This window comes from Cryphonectria parasitica (genome assembly GCF_011745365.1).
Source record: "Cryphonectria parasitica EP155 unplaced genomic scaffold M406scaffold_2, whole genome shotgun sequence".
Taxonomy (NCBI): Eukaryota; Fungi; Ascomycota; class Sordariomycetes; order Diaporthales; family Cryphonectriaceae; genus Cryphonectria; species Cryphonectria parasitica.
The window spans coordinates 2361603-2383631 of record NW_024468910.1 but is presented as its reverse complement, the minus strand read 5'-3'; the positions used below and the strand labels follow the sequence as shown (position 1 = coordinate 2383631).

General features: G+C 51.4%; 4 protein-coding genes across 4 annotated transcripts; 2 read left to right on the top strand and 2 right to left on the bottom strand.

Annotated features, from left to right (window-relative positions):
- The first annotated feature begins 488 nt into the window (after positions 1–488).
- Positions 489–1213, top strand: M406DRAFT_320911 (uncharacterized protein). Its single transcript, XM_040919453.1, has 2 exons — positions 489–666; positions 741–1213. The coding sequence occupies exons 1-2, from the start codon at positions 634–636 to the stop codon at positions 1179–1181; spliced, it is 474 nt and encodes a 157-aa protein (XP_040779550.1). The 5' UTR covers positions 489–633; the 3' UTR covers positions 1182–1213.
- A 2874-nt stretch (positions 1214–4087) lies between these two features.
- Positions 4088–6479, bottom strand: M406DRAFT_107484 (uncharacterized protein; the record flags this gene model as incomplete). The annotated part of the gene is made up of 3 exons (XM_040915246.1): positions 4088–5450; positions 5543–5738; positions 6440–6479. 3 exons carry the CDS (start codon positions 6477–6479, stop codon positions 4523–4525), a joined length of 1164 nt encoding a protein of 387 aa, XP_040779549.1. The 3' UTR covers positions 4088–4522.
- Positions 6480–11488: 5009 nt separating this feature from the next.
- On the bottom strand, positions 11489–12800 carry M406DRAFT_349783 (uncharacterized protein). Its single transcript, XM_040922504.1, has one exon. It carries the CDS (start codon positions 12378–12380, stop codon positions 11916–11918), a length of 465 nt encoding a protein of 154 aa, XP_040779548.1. The 5' UTR covers positions 12381–12800; the 3' UTR covers positions 11489–11915.
- Positions 12801–19318: 6518 nt separating this feature from the next.
- Positions 19319–20977, top strand: M406DRAFT_327013 (uncharacterized protein; the record flags this gene model as incomplete). Its single annotated transcript, XM_040920159.1, has 8 exons — positions 19319–19420; positions 19631–19632; positions 19668–19730; positions 19873–19897; positions 20041–20121; positions 20441–20459; positions 20524–20548; positions 20905–20977. The coding sequence occupies 8 exons, from the start codon at positions 19319–19321 to the stop codon at positions 20975–20977; spliced, it is 390 nt and encodes a 129-aa protein (XP_040779547.1).
- Between the last annotated feature and the right edge of the window lie 1052 nt (positions 20978–22029).

Here is a 22029-nt window from a genome sequence, read left to right as displayed (position 1 = left end):
AGACCAGAAGCAATAGGCTCATGCAGTATGACCACTGAGACCAGTCCATGTAAGCTGCAGTGTAATGGATACCTGTACATGCTCAGCCACCGTCCACGTTCCAATCACATGTTCACGGCAGAACTCGGACCAACCATCTACGGTTCAGTAATTCTGTACACCTGCTCAGCCTCTGGCCTCGAATGATCGGCAAGCTGGCCACAGGCACCTATGCAGACTAGTGTAACGCGTGCAGACGAAGAGGCTGCATTGGGGGTCTAATTTTAGAGCAAGCTATATTGACGATACTAAGACATGCTTGAGTGGAATGATGAACAGGTTTTTGGTTTTCCTTCTTTTGCGTAATTACGGGAGAATGCGTTCTGAAATTGGGTGGCGCTTTCGGGCCTGGATCGCCACGGACCTGGGGCAGCCAGGTGATGATATATATCTCCATGACTCTGCTCTAGTGGGATATCACTTCTCTCCACGAAGAGCCAGGCAGGTGCCCAAAGGCTCTGGCAATCTTTCACCTAGCAAACTTCAACAAGAATGGCCAATTTGGGGCCGTCACGGTCATACTCTACTAGTAGTCAACGGACAGACCATCGGTACCTGTCTCAATCCTCACGACCGTTGTGTTTTATGTGCAACATGGAGTTGGACTTGCACGTTCCTCTTGGGGAGGTATGCTGACTCTCTCTTTCTCTTCTGTCGATGAACTATCATCGTTGTACAAGAACCCGGTTGACATAAGACAGCCTGGCTCTACCGAGTTGGTGTGTCCAGTCATTGTGCAGGCCGCTGCCCTACCCGATCACCACGGTCCCTACGCTGTCGAGAACCTGTCCGAGTCCGAACATTCTCGTGCCACATCAAAAGGCCAAAGCCGTCATACCACAAAAGCCTCATCCAGCGGCAGTCGAACCTCCGGCACACTCCACAGACGAAGTCGCGTCCCTTCAGTCAAGGGCGGCCACAGCGGCTCCAGATCAAAGCGAGAAGGCAAAGGCCATTCGACTCTGGCGACGTCCAGTTCACATCACAATGATGGCTTTGCACAAGGCTTCACCGACCAAGTGATGGTCAGCCCTATCCTTGAACAAACACCTTTAACGGAGCAAGATGCCCGTAGGTACTCGCAGGCATTGTCGATGCAATCGTTCATGCTTGAAGAGACATGGAACTCTAGGCACGGGTGAGAATGTGCCAAGATGTCGATGGTGACATACAAATATTCGCTTCGTGTACATACAGAAGACATATATGCCAGGCTTGAAAGGTCTCGGCTTGTCTCTTCATTTGACATACCTCGGGCACAACATGGTCCCGTCACTATCGTTATCCCTTCAAGGTTATTGCCGGATATTAAAATTAAACCTCACTATTTGAATTTGCTACCCCTCTCTGTGCTAATCCGGACCATGAAAGAAGCCTAAGAGAAGCTGTGCCATTCAATAATCCGATCCTCTCTATCCCAGGCTATGTAGTGCAATACACTTCTGCCAAAGGATACGGCAATTTCCCTCCTATATTTCGACTTTTGCTTCTCAACACCCACTCGGATGCCCTTGAGTCCTCGTCGTCGGTGGACCTGTGCAAATGCGGGTGCATTGCGCAATGAAAGAAGCTCAACCCAGTGCGGTTGTACTTGAGTTGACTACAAAAAAGAATCTAGTGTCATGAAGAAGAGGATCATCTGGATCCTCGCTACCAAGATCCGGTATTCCCTCATCAAGCTGTAATGTGCCGTCATTTTCTATGATCACAGCTGGAACAGCCGCGACCTCAAGCGAATTGGTAAGCCCCAGATCTAGTATTCAGTGCACCATGAGCTGGAGAACACCGACGTTGTGCGGCCTTGTCACGAGCGCCATGGCCAGAGGTCCGTGGGCGGACTCGGTGCAGAAGCTGGTGCGGCTGAGGGTGCAAACCGTGAGGGAGGCCCAGACAGTCGCCGATGTTGGTCATGGCCGAGCTGTAGATGGCATAGACACCCCAGGGGAAGTGTCGCCAGGCGTGCCACTTCCGCAGGTCGGAAAACTTGCTGCGGAAGTTCGTCCTGAACCAGCGTATAATCTGTCCATAGAACTTATGAGACTCACTCAGAGAGTGACGATCTTCCACTTAGGGCTGTTCTGGTTGCGAATTTTCCAGCCGTTGCCGAGGACCCAACGGGCGATGCAATTGTCATCGTCACGGTTCAAAGGACTAAGAACATGTCGTTCTTGAAGCCATGGCGGAAGTTGCCATTAGATCTTTTTCGAAATTACACCATCGGCAAACACGGGCAAGATTTGTAAAGAATTTGAGTATTAGAAGCTGAGGGTACTTTGATGCGACAGCTAAAAGGAGTGACCACTCCCAGCTGACTGGAAGGGGACTATGGCCTATATAGCTGCGTAACGGTCGGACTCACACAACTTTTCTTTGAGAACCTCAAGGTAATTAACTAAATGATATTATTGATGTACTCAAGCAATTTGGGGGGATATTATTTGGGGGGGGGGTTAAAATAAAAAGTAAGTATATAAATACTGGGCATTTGGAAGCAACATCAGAAAGGAAAAGGGCTATTTTGGTCCGACAAGTCAAGGTTACTCAAACTTCTAATTTGAGAAGACATGACTTGCTGTTGATTCTCACACTAAGGAATTATCAGAACCATTCCTGCAATATGATGGGTCAGGCAATTAAACTGAAACAACCCACAACTACTCCAAAAGGTACCTAGGTAGCTTCCTTAATATTATGCCTAGGTGCATATTAATCTCATAGAGAAGGTTACCCAAAATGTGAGGGAAGATGTACAACGCTGCAGCAGAAACTATGTATCAATCTCTAAGAGCCCAGGTGGATTGAGACAACAAGATGCAATATCATGGGGCCGCAGGGGGTTACAGGCTGTCCAATGAAGGGGTTGGAGGAGTTGCTGAAGTTGTGGTATGATATCGAGTGCTGGAGAATCTAAATAAGACAAGGTACGACGGATAATGCAGGGAAATAAAAGAAGTCGTAGATCATATCTGGACGAAATTTCCTGATTCTTGGGTCGATTGGTGATGCCCATCATGAGACGGCTCCCACCTGTCCCTCGTGCCATCCCAGCGCCCATCATCTGTCTGCGTGCTCGCACAGCATCCGTAGATCCGATCCTAGTGATACTGTGAATATATGCAGAAAGTCTCAACCGTCTCCGCCTTTATGTTCTCCTGGCACGTGTGTGGTCCTGGTAAGGACGCCCTCTTCTCATCGCACACTCTCACCGCCACCGCACTTGTGCACTCGCAAATTCTAGTACACCATCTCCTCGTCGCGCCTCTGCACGCGAGCATATCCTCGCTCTCCGCTCGTTCTCCTGTCGGCCCAGCTTGCCGTAGAAGAAGTTTGATGACACTAACAACGGCGGGCCGCGAAAGAAAGGCGAGGATGTCCTGGCTGTTGATGAGACACTGCGGCCTGCCCAGGTGCTCGGCTTCCTTTAGAACCGGTGGACGGCGCAGGCAACGCGGGCGGCTGTTGTGCTCACTATCGGATAACTGCCCAAGTATCTTAAATGAATGGTGTACTTCCATTGTTACATTCCGTCTGGTTCGACGTAGTGACAAGTAGATTCACTGCTCTCGACAATTTGAGAACGAAGCAACATGAGTCCCGTCAATGAATGCTTCAATTTCCCTCTAACTGAAGCAAAAAGGGCATATTTTTCCTCTTTTCCTTATTCGTGACAGCTCTTTACATAAAGTTCGGCAGATGTGCCGGACAGTATTGAGAGTCGCTGGGTTCCTAATTGACTGCAGACACATGCTTTCCATGAAAATTTGCAGTCCTAACGATTGTTGAATAAATACACAATCCAGCCCAGTGGATCTTGCTATCTGGTCACCGCAATGGTGGAAGGATACTTTTAATGACGCCCGCCATTCCTCCGATATGCACATGCAGCGCCGTGCACGCCAGTGACCCAAACAAGGCGAAGGGCTCGCTTTTGTTAATCCAATCTGTTTCTGCCTTTCTCTCTCTCTCTCTTCTCTTCTTCTTCCGCCGTAGTGAAAGACAATGTTTGCCGCTTGGAACCACCGTTCTGGAGGTGTCGAATCGAAGGCATCTGTCCAGATGTAGTCATGTCGTCGTGCGATCACTTTGTAATTGTTGCCTTTTCAAGTGATATCGCTGCCGTCTATCCTGGGTACAATGCACGCTTCGGGTATCTTAAGAAATGATCAATCGCTGGGTTGTATCCATGAACCCCGTGGTGCTGACCGAAGAAGAATTTAGTGTCCAGTTCCTCATGTTTGTCTGGACCCGTTGACGCCTGTGAATGTCGTTGCGTTGTCTGGTGAGTTCCCAGCGCCACTGGAGATAGTTGCATACCCCGTTGCGGATTTCCAGAATCGATAGATGCCTTATAAGTAAGACCAGAAGGAGGATCGCGGCGTAAAGAACTAAACCAAAACTCCACAAAAAAAATGAAACGATAGTGAAGATGATACAAATGAGATGGTGACAGTATGGGGCAGTTCTCGGGAATATATGAGGCCCCTCAGAAGAGGAATCCACCCGCCTCGACGGCCGGAGAGCTTCTGCCCTCTCGACGCCTTCGCTCGTCCTCGGCCTTCATGGCCCGAGCTATAGCCTCCATCTCGCGACCAGCATCCGGGCTTGGGACAGCCCGGCCGCGCGCAAGGTATCCACCGTCGCCGCCTTGATTCTCGAGGTCCATGGGGGTGACCGGTCCAGGACTACCGAGGGGCTGCAGGCGCGGGGAGATAGGCCCATGCGGTCCCTTGATGAATTTCTGCAAGGTCACACCATGCACCGAGGCGAGAGTCGCTGATGCACCATTAGAATTGGCAAGGTGTCGTGCGGCTTGGGTAGCCTGCGCAACCATATCGCGCTGATACTGCTGCAGTCTTCGCTTCGCCTCCGAGTCGGATCGTTCTCGTGGTGCATCTGGCCGATTGACCTGCGGCACGGCGGTGTCTGATTTGATGCAAGGCGTGGTGTCGGCGGTGAAGGGCGGTCGAAGGCTGCTTCGGGAAGTTTGTGTGCGGGAGGGAGAGGAAGATTGGCCCTGCTTCCGTGCCCTTGCGGCTTCATAATTACTTGGGTAATACTTCCCCAAAGGAATGGGGATGTCGCCCAAACCGCCTGGGTTGTATGATGTGACGGGAGTGTTGTGACCGGTACCCCGCGATGGAGGCATCTTGACCGAGCTCACTTTCGAGTGATGGGCCTTTGAGTTTGACTTGGACACGGTGGGCTTGGGGACCGAAGACCGGCTCACACTCGCTGTGGTGGCTGCGAAAGCTTCACCACCGGCCTGTGCGCTGCTGGCCTGAGTACTGCTGGCCTGAGGATCCTCGTGCTGCCACTCTTCAGAGGCACGTTTGGCCGCCTTTGCAGCCTCGTGGAAAGGGTGTGGACGATGAATTCGCTCGTCAGGGTCTTCGTGGAACGGAAAGTAACCACTACGACAGTTGTCAAAGCCATGGTCAGCCAGCCAGTCCCCCTCGTCCCTCCTAATTGAATGATGGATCAACCGATACAAGCAAGGACTTACCCTGAGATATCGCCGCGGGCGGATAGAGGCTCAATGGGGGTGTAGGCAGAACTGGACGCAATCTTGCGCGAGAGGGATTGAGGCAGTTCAATCGCGATAGGCTTGGAGTGCGGCGTGGGGGGCTCACTAGATGAGGATATGATCGTTGATTTGCTGTCTGCCAATTGGCTAGAGGTCTGGGTGATATCTCTTGCAGCTAGAAAGGGAAGGGAGAACAGTCAGCCGATTCTCAAAAGACAGAAAAGAGAAAAGAGCAAAACCAAAAACTGAAAGTAGTGTTGTCACTCTGGACTATATGCATGAAGGGAAACCGTTGCCATCGTTGCGGAGAAAGAAAAAAGAAAGAGGATCTGATCTGCCTGCTGCAGTGGGCAACAGATGACGTCCCCAAACGCCATTGGCAAGGGCGTTGTAGCCGGCACTAATGGCCCCTAAGGAGCCCCTCCCCACGATACCTTGCCGTGCTTTGCATACCCAGTAATGGTAGCCTCCCCTGGCCCTGAGACAATTTTAAGCGGGAGACGCGCTTGCGCAGATTCCGGTTAGTGGCCCATCCTGACAGCTGCCTGAATCGCAAAAGAAATGCGACGCTGCGAGGAGCTGTCTAGCCCTTGACAGGCGGCACCTTGAGCCGGGAATGCGGATGGACGGTAAAAGCCGGGGTTGGACCAAGGACGACAGACCCGTGTCGTGAGACATAGGAGGAGGACCCTGAGTCGCAGCGCACAGAGCCTGCTACACTGTCACAGCCCAACAACGACGACAGGAACGAATTCTCCATGTCCAACTCCAACTCTCCCTCCAGCAGAAGCAGAATCAGAAGCAATGTCGCACTGGACAACGACGATCCGATCGACACTCCCCCTGTAGTACACGACTTGAGATGCCACGACACACGCTGATGACTGACACCTGCACTAACGGGCGCCGCAGCCATGCTGTAACATGCAAACACGACCGACGTCTCCGGGGGTTTGGGGTCCGCAGGTGACACACAAATGAAGTTGGGCAATGTTAGGACGGAAAAGGGATATTCTCGGGTCAAGCTTACCAACAGCTCGTTTTCGTTCACTACCGCCTTCTACGTCTGTATCGTAATCGAGCAGTATTGGTTCTCCTCGCTGCGCTGCCATGGCTGCTGTTTTTGTTGGTGGGAAGAAGGACGCCTGTTCGTGAGATGGCGTGCGGTAGGGGGAGAAAACGAATTGATCCTCAGAGCGTACACTCGCAACCGAGGAATCCGAGGAGCTCGAATAGGTCCTCCTGCGGGGTCTGATGACGGTGCCGGTGCCGGTATCCTCCGCAGCTGATTCAATTAGATGTATTGGCAGTATAGAAGGGTTCAGGGCCGCCGAGCGACCGAGCACGTTCGTGGTGGGCAGCATAGTGACCAGCTGAGGCAGGAAGCGATCGTCCAATAATGTCTATACATGTATTATTATCATTTTGTTCTCTTCTTTTCTTCGAGTCAGCCAGGAGGGATCCGCATGGTGTTGAGCTGTACGTAGATCAACCATGGAGGGTTTTGGGGATCGTGACGATGCGGTGGTGTGATTAGATCGAACAGGCTCGAGGCAGGCCAAGGGAGAGGGAGAGAGGGCGGTAGGGGGCAGGGTGGGAGAGGAATAATAGGCTCTAGGTGGAGGTCTGGGGGCCGCTGCGAGGGCCACGCGAACCTTTGCTTAAGACGAAGAAGCTGCCCTTGTGGGCTTATACTGGACCTTTGGGCCAAGATACGCCCCTCCGCAATGCCACTAGCACGGCAACAGATCCGTCTTCCCCCCCCCCCCCCGAGATGGCGCCAGCGTGCCGAGAGAAACATGTGGAGCATCCAAGATAGAGTTCAGCCGCTGGTGGAGGCAGTACAAAAGAGAGCCTCGTCTTTGCCCAGCAAGAAGAATCATCCTTAGGAGCCGCATAATTGTCATCAGACACGCTGCGTAGGGAGAATCAGGATGGCTCAACTCGGTGTGCGTGGAGCCGGTCCAAGCTGATGAAGGAGTCTTGGGTTGCGAAGTTGCAGAGACAAACACGGCAGAAACGGAGAAGTATGTTTACTCACCGAACTCCAAAGGAAAAGATCCAAGATGCCGATGGTTATGAAGACTTTGCAGTGTTGTGCTCAATAAAAGACGGACGATGGGCAATGAGGCTTGGTATATGGTTTTCTCCTCCTTCTTCTTCTTCTTCTTCCTCCTCCTTCACCGACGACTTTTAAGGGCTTTATGGAAGCGATATCGAAAAGCGGATTTGGTGACTTTCTTTGCAAACAGACCGGGCGGCTTCTCGCAGCAAAGAGGTAAGGATAATCCTTATCCCCAAAAAAGCGACACGAGCAAGGTGCTTCGTGTAGTGCCTCAATCTGACGGTGAGATCAAGTCAAATTGTGTGTGCGAAGTTTTTTTTCTTTCTTTATTCCTTGTTGCTGACTGAAAAACGAAACCGATGTGTCGTTTGTTGTTGGTCGTTTTGCCTTGTCGCCCAGGATTGTCGGTTGGGCCGCCCGTTCGCCGTTTGCACTGCTGATATCAGAAGTGATGGTATGTAGACAAGCTCTGACCTGGGCCCTGCAAAAAAGCCCCTGCAGCAAACGGAATTGCTCTGAGTCTTCTCGCTCTCTGTTCTCCCTCTTCTTCTCTCTGCAGGCGCTGTAATTGGCCCCACTGGTCAGGCAAGAAATGTGGTTCAGGCCCACCGAGAAGATGTCAGGCGATTAAAGGTCACAACCAACTTCCGCTGGGGGATGCCTGTGTCTGGTTTCAAGGGTGGAACAAGAACAAATAGTCTGGTTGAGATCTGATGTATTGGCGGGAATAAAACGGTGGTGAGCTTTGCAGTGTTTGGCGGATGGATGAGGTTGGTGCTGGTTATGGGAAGGGGGCGCGAGCGGGGTGAAAAAGAAACTTGAAAAGAATCCAAAAAGATAATGTTGTTTCTAGAAGAAATGCTCAACAAATACATGAGAAAGAACAGCGACATGCTTGACAAACTAGTTGCCTGCAGGATCGAGCAGGACAGAATAATAAGTCATCAACCTACTTATCCAACAGGGAAATCAAGAAATGGGTTCTGCTGGCCTGCTGGCCTGCAGTTGCAGTGCAGCTGGTATCCCCTGATGGCACGTCCCGTTTCTCTTCTCCCCTTACCCCGGAGCTCTCTTCTGTCATTTTTTTGGTCACCTACTGTGGCTACAATTTTAGACTTTAGGCTTAGGTGGGCACAAAAAATGACCTTCCATCCCCCCCCCTGTGTACATTGGAAGGTTGCATGAGTGGCTATTCGGTTAAGCGGAATGACCTCTCAAAACCGAAACGACATCACGAGAGAGACACAGCAGACAACTGACCACTCCATGACCTCATTCTTAAACAACAGGGCTGTTTATGTGTGCCTGAGAAGCTGTCATGGTCACAAAGAGAAGACAAAGGCAGAGAAGCGAACAGAGGCAAGGGGCAAAAGTTGACCCTCATTACCAAGCCCCCTTCTTTGGCTTGGAAACCCACATGCATATCTGTGTGCTGTGCTTGTCAGGATGAATCTGTGCCCAATCCAGTCAGTCAATGCCGGGGTGGTCTATGAATATCAGGGCGCTAGACACAACAACAGCAGTGATCACCACAGCACTTCCACACCCTGTTTGGGCTTCACTAGGATTTTAGCAGACCCTGAACAAAGATCAACAGCACCATGCAGAGAAAGCTGAAGGGGAAAGAGACACCGTCGCACTTCCTGCCAGCCCTCCTCCCGATCTTCCAGTTCTTCCTCGCCTCCTCCTGATCCAAACCCCCCCCCCCCCCCCCCAATCCTCCGGCGGCTTGCCAAACTGGGCGACGTACATAGCCTGTTAGTGGCACGGCCAGTCCTTGCAGCATCTTGAGATCCCATAACATATCGCATGGGTACGCCCAGAACGCCACAGCTGTACGTATCCGTTTGTGAAACGCATGCTGAGGTGGCCAAGTCGTGGCCGAGATTGATTCCTTCAAAAGCACTCCTCCTCACTCAGACCTTATGCTTATCGGGGCGACACGTCGTCGGTGGTTCACTGGAGACTTTCTTTTATTCTTCTTCCTTTTCCTTTCTGATTCGTCGAGCAATTTATCGAACCAAGAGTGACTGCCGAAGAAACCGCAGAGTGGTCGGTAATATGAGGGGTCCGATCCAGGATCTCGTCGTCATCCCAGCATCATTTCTCAACAACCTCCATTCTCCTCCTCTTCATACACCTCTTCTGCACGAGTGGTCTGGCCAGCTAATTGTCCTCTGTGGTCGTACAAGTTCGGGCCAGGACAGCAAGAAGTGAGAAGAATCATCTACTGCGTGTTCTTGGCACCCCCCCCCACCCCCCTTCAATCCTGCAATATCCCAACAGGCTGATAGGCAGGCAATGCAGCCATCGCATAGCTATCATCCAAGACATGCAGGGAGCCTGAAGTTTGCGCTAATGGCGGGTCCCCTAAAGGACGCCGTCTGAGCTGTCATTTGATATCCTTGGAGGGATAAAACTCCTTGTCGGGAGAGCAGAGGCAAGGGTGCAAACGCACATGTTGGCTTTCGTGGGTGTCTGGTGGTTTCTTCTCGTTCTCTCGATCCCCTTCTTCGGCATCTTGGAAGCGAAGGGGCCTGGGTCCACGAACACAGCACACGTTTGAGAACCGTGACCAGGCTTTCGTGACGCGTTGGGTAGGGATGCAAACGGAGACTTTGGTGAGAAAGATGCCTTGCTGGGAAAAGATCTGCCGCTTGGGCCGCAGCGCAATGCTGATCCTGGGGTTTGCACCATGCAACCCTTCCTTTTTCAATCTCTCTCTGTTTCGACTGGTGGGTGTTTTTGTTCTTCGATAACACCAGCGTTGTGCACCAGCAGCGGGATGTCGAATCGTGCTCCTCCAGCGCTTGATGCCCACATGGCTCTGTCACCATCCAGTCAGCCTGCGCATGGACAGACCCGTGGCCATACCAAAGAGGCACCGGTATTTTCCGGCGGTGACATCTCGTGGGAGAGTCCTTTGTGCCGCATGTGTGAAAGCCCTTCTATGATGCCGTCATTGAGTTGCAGTTCTGAAAACCCTTTGAACGCCTCTTCCATTCGCTTCAAGCACAGGTCTGTGCAACCGTCCGAGTGCGCCTACATAGCACAGTTACCGAAATCGTATCATGATCAGCAACGACATTTCCATCCTGAGCTTGGTCGCGTTTTCTGAGAAAATTTCCGCAGGGGAGGAGCGAGAAGAATAACGGTGTGCCAGCAGCTCTCTTCCAATCTCAAATGTGCGACCAATGTTGTTGCAGCAGCTGTAGAAAGGTCCAATTGCCGACAGAAAATCGCCAGGATCTAGGGGGCCAGGATTGTCATGTTCCCTGCCTGCCTGCCAAGCTGTGGATATTCCCATCTTACCATGGCACACATGGCTACTCTGCCTGCCTCGAGATGTCTCGATTTGGTATCTTTTTTGTGGTGCGGCTGCTTTTTTGCTGCAACCGATTTGTAAGAGGAGGAGGAGGAGGAGGAACAGGACGGAGGACAGCAAATGGTGGGTGGGGTCCTGCACTGCTGACGTCACCCAGACACCCCCGCAACACCCACACACAGGGGCGTTGTGCTGGTGATGAAGTGCTGCTTTTGTCCTGTTTCCGTGGTACTACCAGCGTTTTCTCTCTTCCCATGCAGCTCAGGGACAACTTGTTCCAGATACTCTACTTGTCAATGGTCAAGGACTCTGGCAAAGTCTGGACAACGAAGCATGTAAATGACTTGGGCTACCAACTCTAGCAGTAAGAAAGTAGGAGATCACTTTCGGAGCTTTACCCTAGACTGGATGATCAACAATAGAAGCTAAGTTGGGTACATTTGGAGGTATGTTTGTGGATCTGATCGACCTAGAAGGCATGTGGGCCATGTACTGTGGGTAGGCAAGATCTGAAGAGCGTCCGTTACAGATGATTCGCAGAATCCACCAAGAAATGGTGTACAATAGGATTATTATGTAGATGTGAAGTTTAATGTCTTGTGTTCTAATGGTATATGGGAATCTTTGCAAAGTGAAGGAACCAAAACATTCAACCCCACAAACTGGAAACGTGAGATATCAAACCATGAAGATAGACAAACATCGGAAACCCGCTCGTACATCCCGTTCTCTCAACAACTACCCAGACCACGCCCTCCGCTGCCAACACCATGTCCCATCATCATTATCACCACAAGAAACGTAAAAGGCGCACCCGATGGTCATCCCTGTGTAACCTTCACGCCGGTACCCCGCTGAATCACCTGCAGCCACATTCCCTTTCTCAAGCCCCATCAAAGCCACTGCTGACGGCATCGGGCAATGACTGGCTTCTCGTCGTTCTTGGACTCGGGGAAGGGGCTCTACACCCTCGCGCGGCCGGTGAAGCGCGTATGCCTCTCGCGGTGGCCCCACCAATATCCAAACGCAGCGACGGCAAGCAAGAGCCACAGCAGTGCGGAGACCAGATCAACCCAGACGGCGTTCTTCATGCGCTGGATGCCGCTGTCGCCCTCAGGGTTCTCGTGTATGTACATCTTGCCAAAGACACCAAAGAGCGCGATCCACAGCACGAACAGCACCAGGTCCCAGGCCCAGACGAGCCAGATGCGCAGGACAAAGGGGATCAGGTACACAATCGCCGTGAAGGCGCTCAGCGCGCCTACAATCACCGCGTACACCCATTTCGAGTCCGTATATACGCCCGCGTCGTGCGCGCGGTGCAGGTCCTGGCCATAGAGCCCGCATACCGCCAGGCCGAGGGCGAGCTGGACGATATGCAGGGCCGAGAAGGCGATGTAGGAGAGGGCGAAGCCGAAGACGCCCATCTTGAACAGCTGTTTGGGAGAGGAGTGTGCTGCCTTCGGTAGGTATGTTGCTTGGTGTGGAAAGATATAGTTGTATGCGCCTGTCTCGATCCGAGGTCGAAGCTGAGGCAGACCTATTCCGTTCAAGAATCAGGTGGGAAGTGATTGTGAGGGAACAAGGCAGGGTACCGTCTCGTTTGGTCTCGTGGATTTTAACAGTCTCGTGGAGGAATGTTTGTCGTCTCTTATCTCGCGTACAGGCGTCACAAAGTCTCGGTGTGCCGTGATTTTGATTCACTCTCGTTCCAGGAATCTCAATAGATATCGCGACGCCTTGGGGGGAAAGGGAGTAGAAGCAGGATCAAAGAGCAAGGAGCAGCAGACTGCTATTTGAAGCAGTGAATAAGGATTTCAAGATCGAGCACTCTGATCATGGCAATTGGATAGATGACGTTCTCGATCCGAAAAAGAAAGTCCCAAGAAGAGAAAAAAAGTCTCCCTCCAGCTGCTTTCACCAAGGGAGCTGGCGTCTAGCACGCTTTTAATGGCCTAAGCCAAGGGGGGAGAGAAAGGGAAACAAGGATGCCAAGACGATGACGTTGGGTGAGAGGGCTCGCAATGAAACGTCGCCAATGACGAAGGGTCTGTCCTGCTGGTTTAGGCTTGGAAGAGCACGGCGCTTGGCCCAGACCAGCGCGCCGTCCCCTCGGCGCGACCCACTACGGCGCGAAGCTTGTTTTAGGCCCACCTGCCCCGCCAGGATCTATTGGGTGAACTGAGCTCATCTGGACTCTGCTTGTCTCTCTTTCTCTCTTTCTCCCTCTCCCGGTCAGTCATCCATCAGCCCAACCAGTAAGTGAGTACCTGATAGACAGTTGTTGTCGGCGTATCGATCTCTTTTTCACTATCGTATTGCCAATTTCGACACTCTTGAAACAAGAACAAGGCTTGCACTTTCACTTTCACTCAGACCTGACGGCAGTGATGACCTGGCTGTCACGCTTTCGCGCCCTTCATCTTAGGCCAACATCTACAGATCTGAAAGCGGAAAGCGATAGAGACACTGATACTTCTTTGTGAATAGATTGTTTTGTCTTGGATTTGACGTTGAAGCCGGTGTGGCCATCAGGACCTGTTTTTGATATCAGAGAGGCGCAACAATGATCATCTACGAAAAAACGCAACATCTATCAACGAGATGTCTTTGTTTATTTGGGCCTCGCTCCAATATTTGCCAAAGTAGTACAAAGTAGTGTCCGGGCTTGCAACGCCGCATCGTCATTCAGCCTTGGGTTGTGGTTTCGTGGTGGGTATGAACGATCGGTGCGCGCTGCTCTCCACCAGATCATGTGCAAATTGTCTGGCGGGGGAGAGACACTCTGCCAGGCATACTTTCTTTTCTCTTCCCGGCGGAACTCCCCCTTCGTCCGTTTCCTGTTCCCGGTTCAAACTTGAGAAGTAAGGCCACTCACTGCTCAAGAATCCGCGCTGATTTGGGCACGGTCGTCGAAGGACGGCGATGTTCCCTCGGCCTTCAACTCCAAGTATTGTTGTTGAAGGTGAACAAAGTTGCCTCGTCGGGCATCTGAAAACAATTGACGCCTATCAATAGAGCGCGCCAGAGACGATCAACGGCCTAAGTGAGGGCATAGTAAGTAGCAATTCTCAAAAGGCCCGGTCCACCCATCTGACTTTTGAGGCTGAGGGGCTGAGACTTCTTTCTTTCCTTCTTTCTTTTATCTTCCCTTTGTATCATCTCCATTTGATTTTAAAATAGAAACATCTCCTTTGGTTGAGAGCTTCCGAATCATCATGACGGCGTTCCCTGAGCCCCCAGAGATCAGCAAGCTCGGATGAGAAGTTGTCAAACTCAGCGCTTCTTGTCCCTTCGTGTGCATCTTATCAATGTCGTGGCTATCGCCCAGAATGCGGCTGACGGGAGCCCGGACGTTTAGGTGCGTGTCTCGCTGGTGGACGTTTCTCGGTCCCCGGCGTCCAGTAGTGACCGAGATGACTGCGTTTCTTTTCTCGGGTGGTTTTTTCTTTTCTTCTTCTCTATCGTTCTGTCCATAAACACAATCGAGTGTGGCAATATTCGGCGATACTTCGAACGTGGGCTCATTTTGGTGGTCATCGTTTGGACAGCTGAGAGGCTGAATCTTTCGCAGCTGGACTTTCTTTGGGGGCTAGTCGACAATCTCCTTCATATTTTGGCCCACAAATGTGCAAGACAACCAGACAAGGTTTCTGAGGTCTTTCCTGCGGACAACCGCAACTATAGAGTCTCCTATAATTGGCTCTAGGTCTGTCCATGTTGGTCGAGAAAACTGGCTTTCTAGGCGCCATAGATGGTCTCATATCGACCCCAATCACATACAGATCAGAAGTCTCGCACTCTTGACCTCCTCATTTTCAGGTCGCCCACGTGTGCTGCAAGCATGACTGCTGGGTAATCTATACCGGAGGGATTCGAACTTGTTCCTGTGTGGTTACACCAGCCTTGTGAGGCTTGGTGCATATGCGGCTGATCGTAAATCAGCCCCATGGTACTGGAACGATATTTTAGGGATTGTTTGTACTGTCAAGGAAAGTCCTTGTCGTGACGGTGGGCTTGCAAGTATGAAACGAGCTGTGAAAGAATGACAGAGAGAGGAGGGGAGGGCGGCCAAAGTACGGAAGAACTTGATCATGACGTTGGCGGAGCATCTCAGACAGTGCCTCAGGCATGCCATCCTTCAACGTAGATCCCGCTTCAGGCCCACCGAGTCCTCTTGAGGGGAACCGTCATTACCATTCCTGGACGAAGGATCTCGTTCTGGCCATGATCCCGCGGGCCGTCATCCATAGAAGCTGCGGAAGAATTCTTGGGGGTGGAGAGGGAGAGAGATTGCTAGCGACCACCACGAGTGAGACTCTCGCCCTATCGTTACATTGCTCATCATATAGTTAGCCGCTGCGAAGGACTAGGTTCCGCACGCGGAGGAATTCCATATGGCTATGTCAACGGAGACTCCTTCCTGAAGTGGAAAACCTCTCGGGGCTGTGATGCATCGCGACGCCCTGGTGCGGCTTGGGTGCCAAGGAGAATTTAACACTGCCTCAGGCATATCCGTACAACCTCGGCGGTTTGGATGAGGCTTTCCCAAGAGACGTGGAGGTTGCCGAAATGCACATGAGAGTACTTTCTTCAGGGATGTCTCCAGATCCCCATCACAAGAATCGCAATCGACGGGAGTTAACACAAGCAGTTCACGACCTAAGGAATGGTTGGTTTCTAAATCAGAATGACCGTACCGAGACGGCAAGCACATCCATATCTGGGAAGGATTGTTTTATGCTTGTCGTTCGGTCTCTCGGTGGGTTTAGTGTCAAATGCATGCCGGTGTAGTCGAGTGTGTTACAGCCTCGTCTTCTCTTTTTCTTGCACTTTTCTCTGCACAATTCCTCGGGCTCCCGAGTCCGCCACAATCATTCCCCACTCATCCCTCTCCAATCAGTTCTGTTTTGGTTCTTGAAAAACATGGCTTGGGTACTGGGCCCTCTCTCGGCGTTCAGCACCGAGACGAGGCCGGCCGTTGCATACCTTTTGAAGGTACCCACATGTAGCTCTGCGCGCATGTCATCTACCAGCTTACATGTGAGCCGCAGCCATGTCCACACCACTCTTTCTCCCTTGCCCCATGTCGTCGCCGTTGTTCGAGGTGCAAGATGATGCAGTGGGGGAGTGGTCCATGAGCACATCATGCAACCCCACCTACAGTGTGGCGCCCTATTTCAGCCCTATGTCAAGGGTGCATGTCTTGCCTCAGGCGTTGAGACCGCGCCAATTTCGTCCTATCAGATTTGGCGATTTATCTTAATGAATCTGATAATCTCTTTCTTTTTTTTCTTGTCATCATTTCCGTTTCCCCCTCTCGAGGGGGCTCCTCCATGCACAAGTTTTTATGTCTCCGCCTCGAATGCTCCTTTATCACAATGGTACACCATTGACCGAGACCGTCCCATCTTCCGGCTCCGACTTCATAGCTGACCCCGAGAGTGATTCTATTGGGAGGAAGAGGCTCAGCATTTGTGGTCCTGTTCAGTTTCTACAGGTTGAAAATAAAGAAGGGGAGAAAAAGGGAAAGGGCAAGAGACCCGCGATTACACCGAGACTCTGCACGGGGCAGGTATACATCCGTACCGACACATGTCGCGGTCTTCGATTTTCTTCCTTATATTTGTTTGTTTGTGTCAAGTCACATTGACTGGATAGAGACATGTCAAGATGTGCTTCTGTTCCTTCTCATGTACTCGGGGCTTTCTAGCTGGTGGACGAAAGCAGAATGGCTGATGTTCACTGGTTGTATCGAAGATGACGGCCTCAAGTCCATCTAGACTCAAGGCAGACAGTGCCATACCACGCCGCGTCTGGCCCCTGGCAGTCGTGCCGTCGCCTCTCGGTCGGGCGGTAGGTATAATCTCCCAGACTGGATATAAAATCCTGAGCACCGGTCGTCGTCTCAATAACTCTCTCTGAACATCATTAATCATCCTGCTCGTTTCTTAGTCTCGACCTTCTTAGACAAATCTGAGCATCCACAACATTGAAACAGCTCAGGCTGAGCCATAAAGATGCCTCAAACTTCATCAAAGGACAAGAAAAAGCACTCCTCGTCGAGACATGGACACAGCAAATCCTCGAAATCTTCTTCTCGCCAGCAACAAGAACCAACATCGCACATGCAGGCTGCGAGTACCTTCTGGTGGCACTGTGTATGTATCTCACAAGTATATAAGTATGAGGTGTTGGAGAAACTGACATATTGTTCTCGGATCCCAGTGCTACTGCGGGCGGGACGGTCTCACAACTACAGTCGACCTCCGATGCACAGAGGTTCACTGCAATCACATCCGCTGTGATTATTGCACCGTCTACGACATTCCCTGTTCCAACATGAGCATTGCAAACTCCCTATAACTAGCATGGTAAGTATCATCATCAGCCTTGGTCTTGTTCCTGCATGCAACGATCCCCTTCCAATGCATGATCCCTGACTTGTGCGCTACAGGACCGTCCTATCGTGATGCCATGCAATGTACACATGCTGACGGCGGCTTGAACTTGACAATGCTACAACCGTCTTTCTCCCCCCCCCCCCCTGCCTTCGTCATCCTTTTCTTGTTTATTCCTGGCATTCATAAATTTTCAAATGGCTCGCGCCAGAATCGTTCACAAAAAGTTCATGGAGGTCTCCTTCGTGCAATACAAAGCATACAACAGTTGTAGATGGAGGGACCAGAAGCCCGGGGACTACATGTTTGACTTTTCATTGTTTGTTTTCTCATACACGTGGTTTCACAAATTTTGGATGGTCTCAAATGGGTTTTGGATAGGAAGATTTTTGTAATATTCTTCATTCTAAGTACTTTAAGCTGCGTTCCTATATAACTTTGTTCGTCTACCTCATAAGATCCTACTTCCGTGGTCTTTTGCCCTTTCGATGTAATTACCCAGGATGGTCTTGTCTTCGCGCCTGCAGTCATTCAGCAGCTGCAGCTGTTGTGCCGTCTCACATTTCATGCTTACCTGCTGCTGAGCCGTCCCGCCCGCATGTGTAATATTCATCTCACACACATACTGCTTGAGGCGCACCTTCACACGCAGCCTTATCTCTCGGCCCCATCACCAACTAGGTCAGCAGAGATCATCAGAATCCTAGCTGAGGCCTAAATTAAGAATATCTTGTTATCCCTCGCACATGTAGTGTAATTTCCGATACCATATCGTCATATGATATCGTGGACCTTGTCCTTCACAAGCGCTCCTTCGACTCCTTCTTTTCCTTTTTCCCAAATCAAGCCGCGCAAGCACGTAACGTTGTAGTCTCAAGAACCACGGCTGCGAAGCCTTCTACTATGCACCGACTCGGAGAATCAATAACCTTGCGAAGGTGGACTTCGTGTGGCCATCGCTGCTCGCCGCCTTGGCCACTGTAGCATTATAACTCGTATTCGCTCCAATGGTATTTCAAGGAAAGCGCCAGGGAGGTAGTCTGAGAGCCTAGCAATCTGCCCAACAACCTCGAAGGCATGTGTCTCCTGAGTCATGTGGTGTGAAATGATCCTCAGGAAGGGCGCGATACATGTTATTCCGGGCGACAAGTATCTGGGTCAAAGAACCGCCTCAACGCACACATCCAGGCAGCAAAAGGAAAGCGGTGTATTATAAGGCTGGGATGGTCTCCACCCCTCCACACAGCAGAGCAGTAACTCCAAAGAAAGGCTCCCGCCCATCCTGCAGTGCCATAGCTAAGTATGGGATGTGATCAGAACGCAACCGGATCCCTGTTGGCGGACCTGAGGGCACCAGGGACCAGGTGCACCAGGTGCTCTCCAGCCAATTGCTACCTGAGAGGGCTCACGTGCCGATGTATCGTAGCTCAGCACTACTGTCAGGACATAACCAGCCATTGGACAGAGATGGAGAGGACTCAACGGTGACAAGTGGGCTGTGAGACCTTTCCCAAAGCACTCGCGCGGAGGGGATTCTGTTATTAGAGCTGAATGTCATCCGGTGGTAGTTTCTGGTCACAGCCCGAGACGATCGACAGGCTCCTCCTCTGTGTGATAGACCGCGCAGATTGAGGTGGTAGGGGCCAAGGGACGTAGGCTCATAGGCTGGGCTGTGCTTGGATGATCGTACCCAACGAATACAGAAGCTGACGATAAGGAAAGAGGGCTGTTCTACCGGCCACATTGCAATGCGCCCTACAATAGTCGTCCTCAGTGTACATCTCGTGAATGTGCTTTGCAACTACGTTGCTGCCTCCGGTTCGCGGCAAATACCTCTTCCACTAAACATTCTGGCCTAACAATCATCCGATATCCTAATTATGTCAGCCATCCTTCCGGCTGTCAACCTTGACGCAGCAAAGAGGCCAATGTTGCAGCTTCTGTCGATCCCCTGACAGACCAGCATGGGTTCCTGCACCCCGTTGCTGCTCTTGAAACAGGTCGAGGTCAGCTGCCAGTCCAGCTGTCTTGCTCAGCCGTTGGCCACGGAGATGATGAACGGTGCGGTACGAAGCGAGAGAGGAACAGAAAGAATATGATACCACCATCCACCAACCCCAAAGCCCCGTCCCCAACCGAGCGCGCACATCTTCTGCGCAACAAACGCGCTACATTGTTTTGCCCGACAAGACGATATAGAACTGATGGAAAGAGGAGCCAAAGAACTGCTCAGAGCTAAGGCTTTGGCGCTCCCGGAATGGTGTGCGACCATGTAGCTGTAGGTGTGTAACTTCTGCACACCCACTCTATCAGCGTGGCAGTCGTCGACGTCGCACCCACCATTCAAAGTGACCAGGGGACAGAGAGACGACAGAGGTGGGTGCTGAGTTGATCCTGAGAGGGTGAGGCTCTTTCGTATTTGTGTTACTCCGCACAATTTAGTTGCAGACTCGTTGCAACCACACGTCTTGGTTCGCCACCTGCCCCTGTGTAGACGTTGCTGCACTGCGGGGACTAGGTCATCACGTCACCCCCAGTCGTTGGTACTTTCGTAGCACATAACCTTACCGAGAGAGTCTCTCCCAGCCACTGAGATAGTAGTGGCATATCGCGAGGAGTCGGCAGGAAATTAGCCACCCTGCTTTACACACTTTTCACAAAATCCTTCGCTATTTCACACCAATAGTATACACACTCGGGCCCCATCCGAGACATGAATATGGATCTTTCAGATGAGCCCATGGAGCCAGCACAAATACTGTCCCAGGTTTGGACACAAGGGCGTATAGATTTGAACGGCCGGGCCGTGGCAAGGGTCAACGGCTGTGGCTTGAATGGATGCAAGGGGGATTGTTGGGTCTCGGAACTTGACATCTCCTGTTGTTCATGGAAAACAGTCCGTCAGAGAATGCCCGAATTGAGAAAGAAAAAAAAGTTGCTAGTTACGTAGGGGAAGTTGTGAAAATTGATCCAGCCTACTCGCGGAGTCAAATCGTTATGGATGGCGGCGCCTCGTTGTCCAGGAACGTCGAATACCAGAAAGAGTTGGGGGGGAGCGCAAAAAAAAGAAAGAAAAAAAATTACAGCCAGCCCTCTCATACCAAGGTAAGTAGATTGCAACCGTTCTGTTCCTCCCTTCTAGGTAGTAAGCCTTAACCTGAGTGGGCAGGTAGGCGGAGCGTCCTGGCTGCCAGGTATGGAACTGAGAGCCTGCCCGCCGCAGTGGCTGGAAGCTATGGCCTCGACCTATAGTATCCGCCAAATCCTGACCTGAGCATGCCCAGGTGAGAGGGACAATAAGACGGCGTCAACGGAAACACGGGAATTCCTGCCTCTTTTGGACAAAAGAAAGATAGCAAGGCTCACTCGCATCCCAGTCCAATCGCATGCACATACTACCTCGCCAGTTCGATATCTGACGATGGCCAATCGGAATATGTGCGTGATTTTGAGTCCAGCAAGCGTATATTACCTTTCACGACTGGTTCTCTGCCCCAAGGTCACATGCTAACATCTAATTCTGGTGTTAATATGCTGTGCTGAGGTACAGGTCCCAGCCCAACAAGGACGCCGATCTGTACAGGCCTTCCAAGCCTGCCAAGATGTATCGAGGCTCACGTTGATTGTTGCGCTCTGAAGGAAAATGGTGGGCACGACAGAAGGAGGTATGGGTGGCAATGCCAACTATACATGGGGGATGAAACAAATGGTGAGAGAATTTTGAAAAGGAGCGTAACTAAAGGGGGGGGGAGGGAGGGTAGACTTTGCCTGTGCACCGCACTTGGTTCATGCGGCTCTTCTAGATAAATGAGAGCTCATTGGATGAACATTATAGGGTTGTACTGTATAGTATTCGATGACACCCAGTCATCCTTTGATTTGGGATCTGCGGATCCTCACCTATAATTACACTAAAGACGGTACAAACGAAGACAAAGATGTATACCATAGTACATTGCAAACTAAAAGGGAAAGGTTAGAGAGGGAGAAGCAGAGAAAATCGTGGCAGACTGTAAATGAAGCAAGTGTACAGGGGGTGGCTCTGTAGACAGCCAGCTTCTGGATCTGATGCCAAGATCGGGCCGATACTCATCCAAAGGATCAGGAACATTGCCATGAAAAGTTGTTCAGTCGTGGCGTATGGTACATTGGCAATTTCACAAGATTTTGGAGTCTTGTTTGGATGAAGTCGAGACCGTCGAGGCCAGATCCGCATTGGTGAGAAAAGAGCCTTGTTTAGTCAGCAAAACGTCATTCGGCCGAAGCCTTTTCTGGGCGAAAGATGACCAGGGAAGGAGGGGTACAATCGAAAAGACCTCAACTCCATGCCTCAAACCTCTCCAAACCCCCAAAACCATGCCTCAGGATGGGTCATCACATGCAGCTTGTGCACATACTGCGATCATCGACCTGCGAATCGAAGCTTCAACCCGCATGTGCGGCGCAGCAGGATTCAAGGCGTTTTCAGATGCGTCCCAGCTGTCGTCTGAATGACTGATGGACATTTGCTAATGATGGTCTGTCCAGATCTCCCGCGAGTCTTCGCCGCAAGCTTGGCGGAGCTCACAGGGCGACTTGCGACTAGGAGCGGTCTTTACTTTCACGTCTATCGATCATTGGCCGCCATGTTCAAAGGGGATGAGCCATAGCAGCGATCTTTTCAGCATCCTGGCTC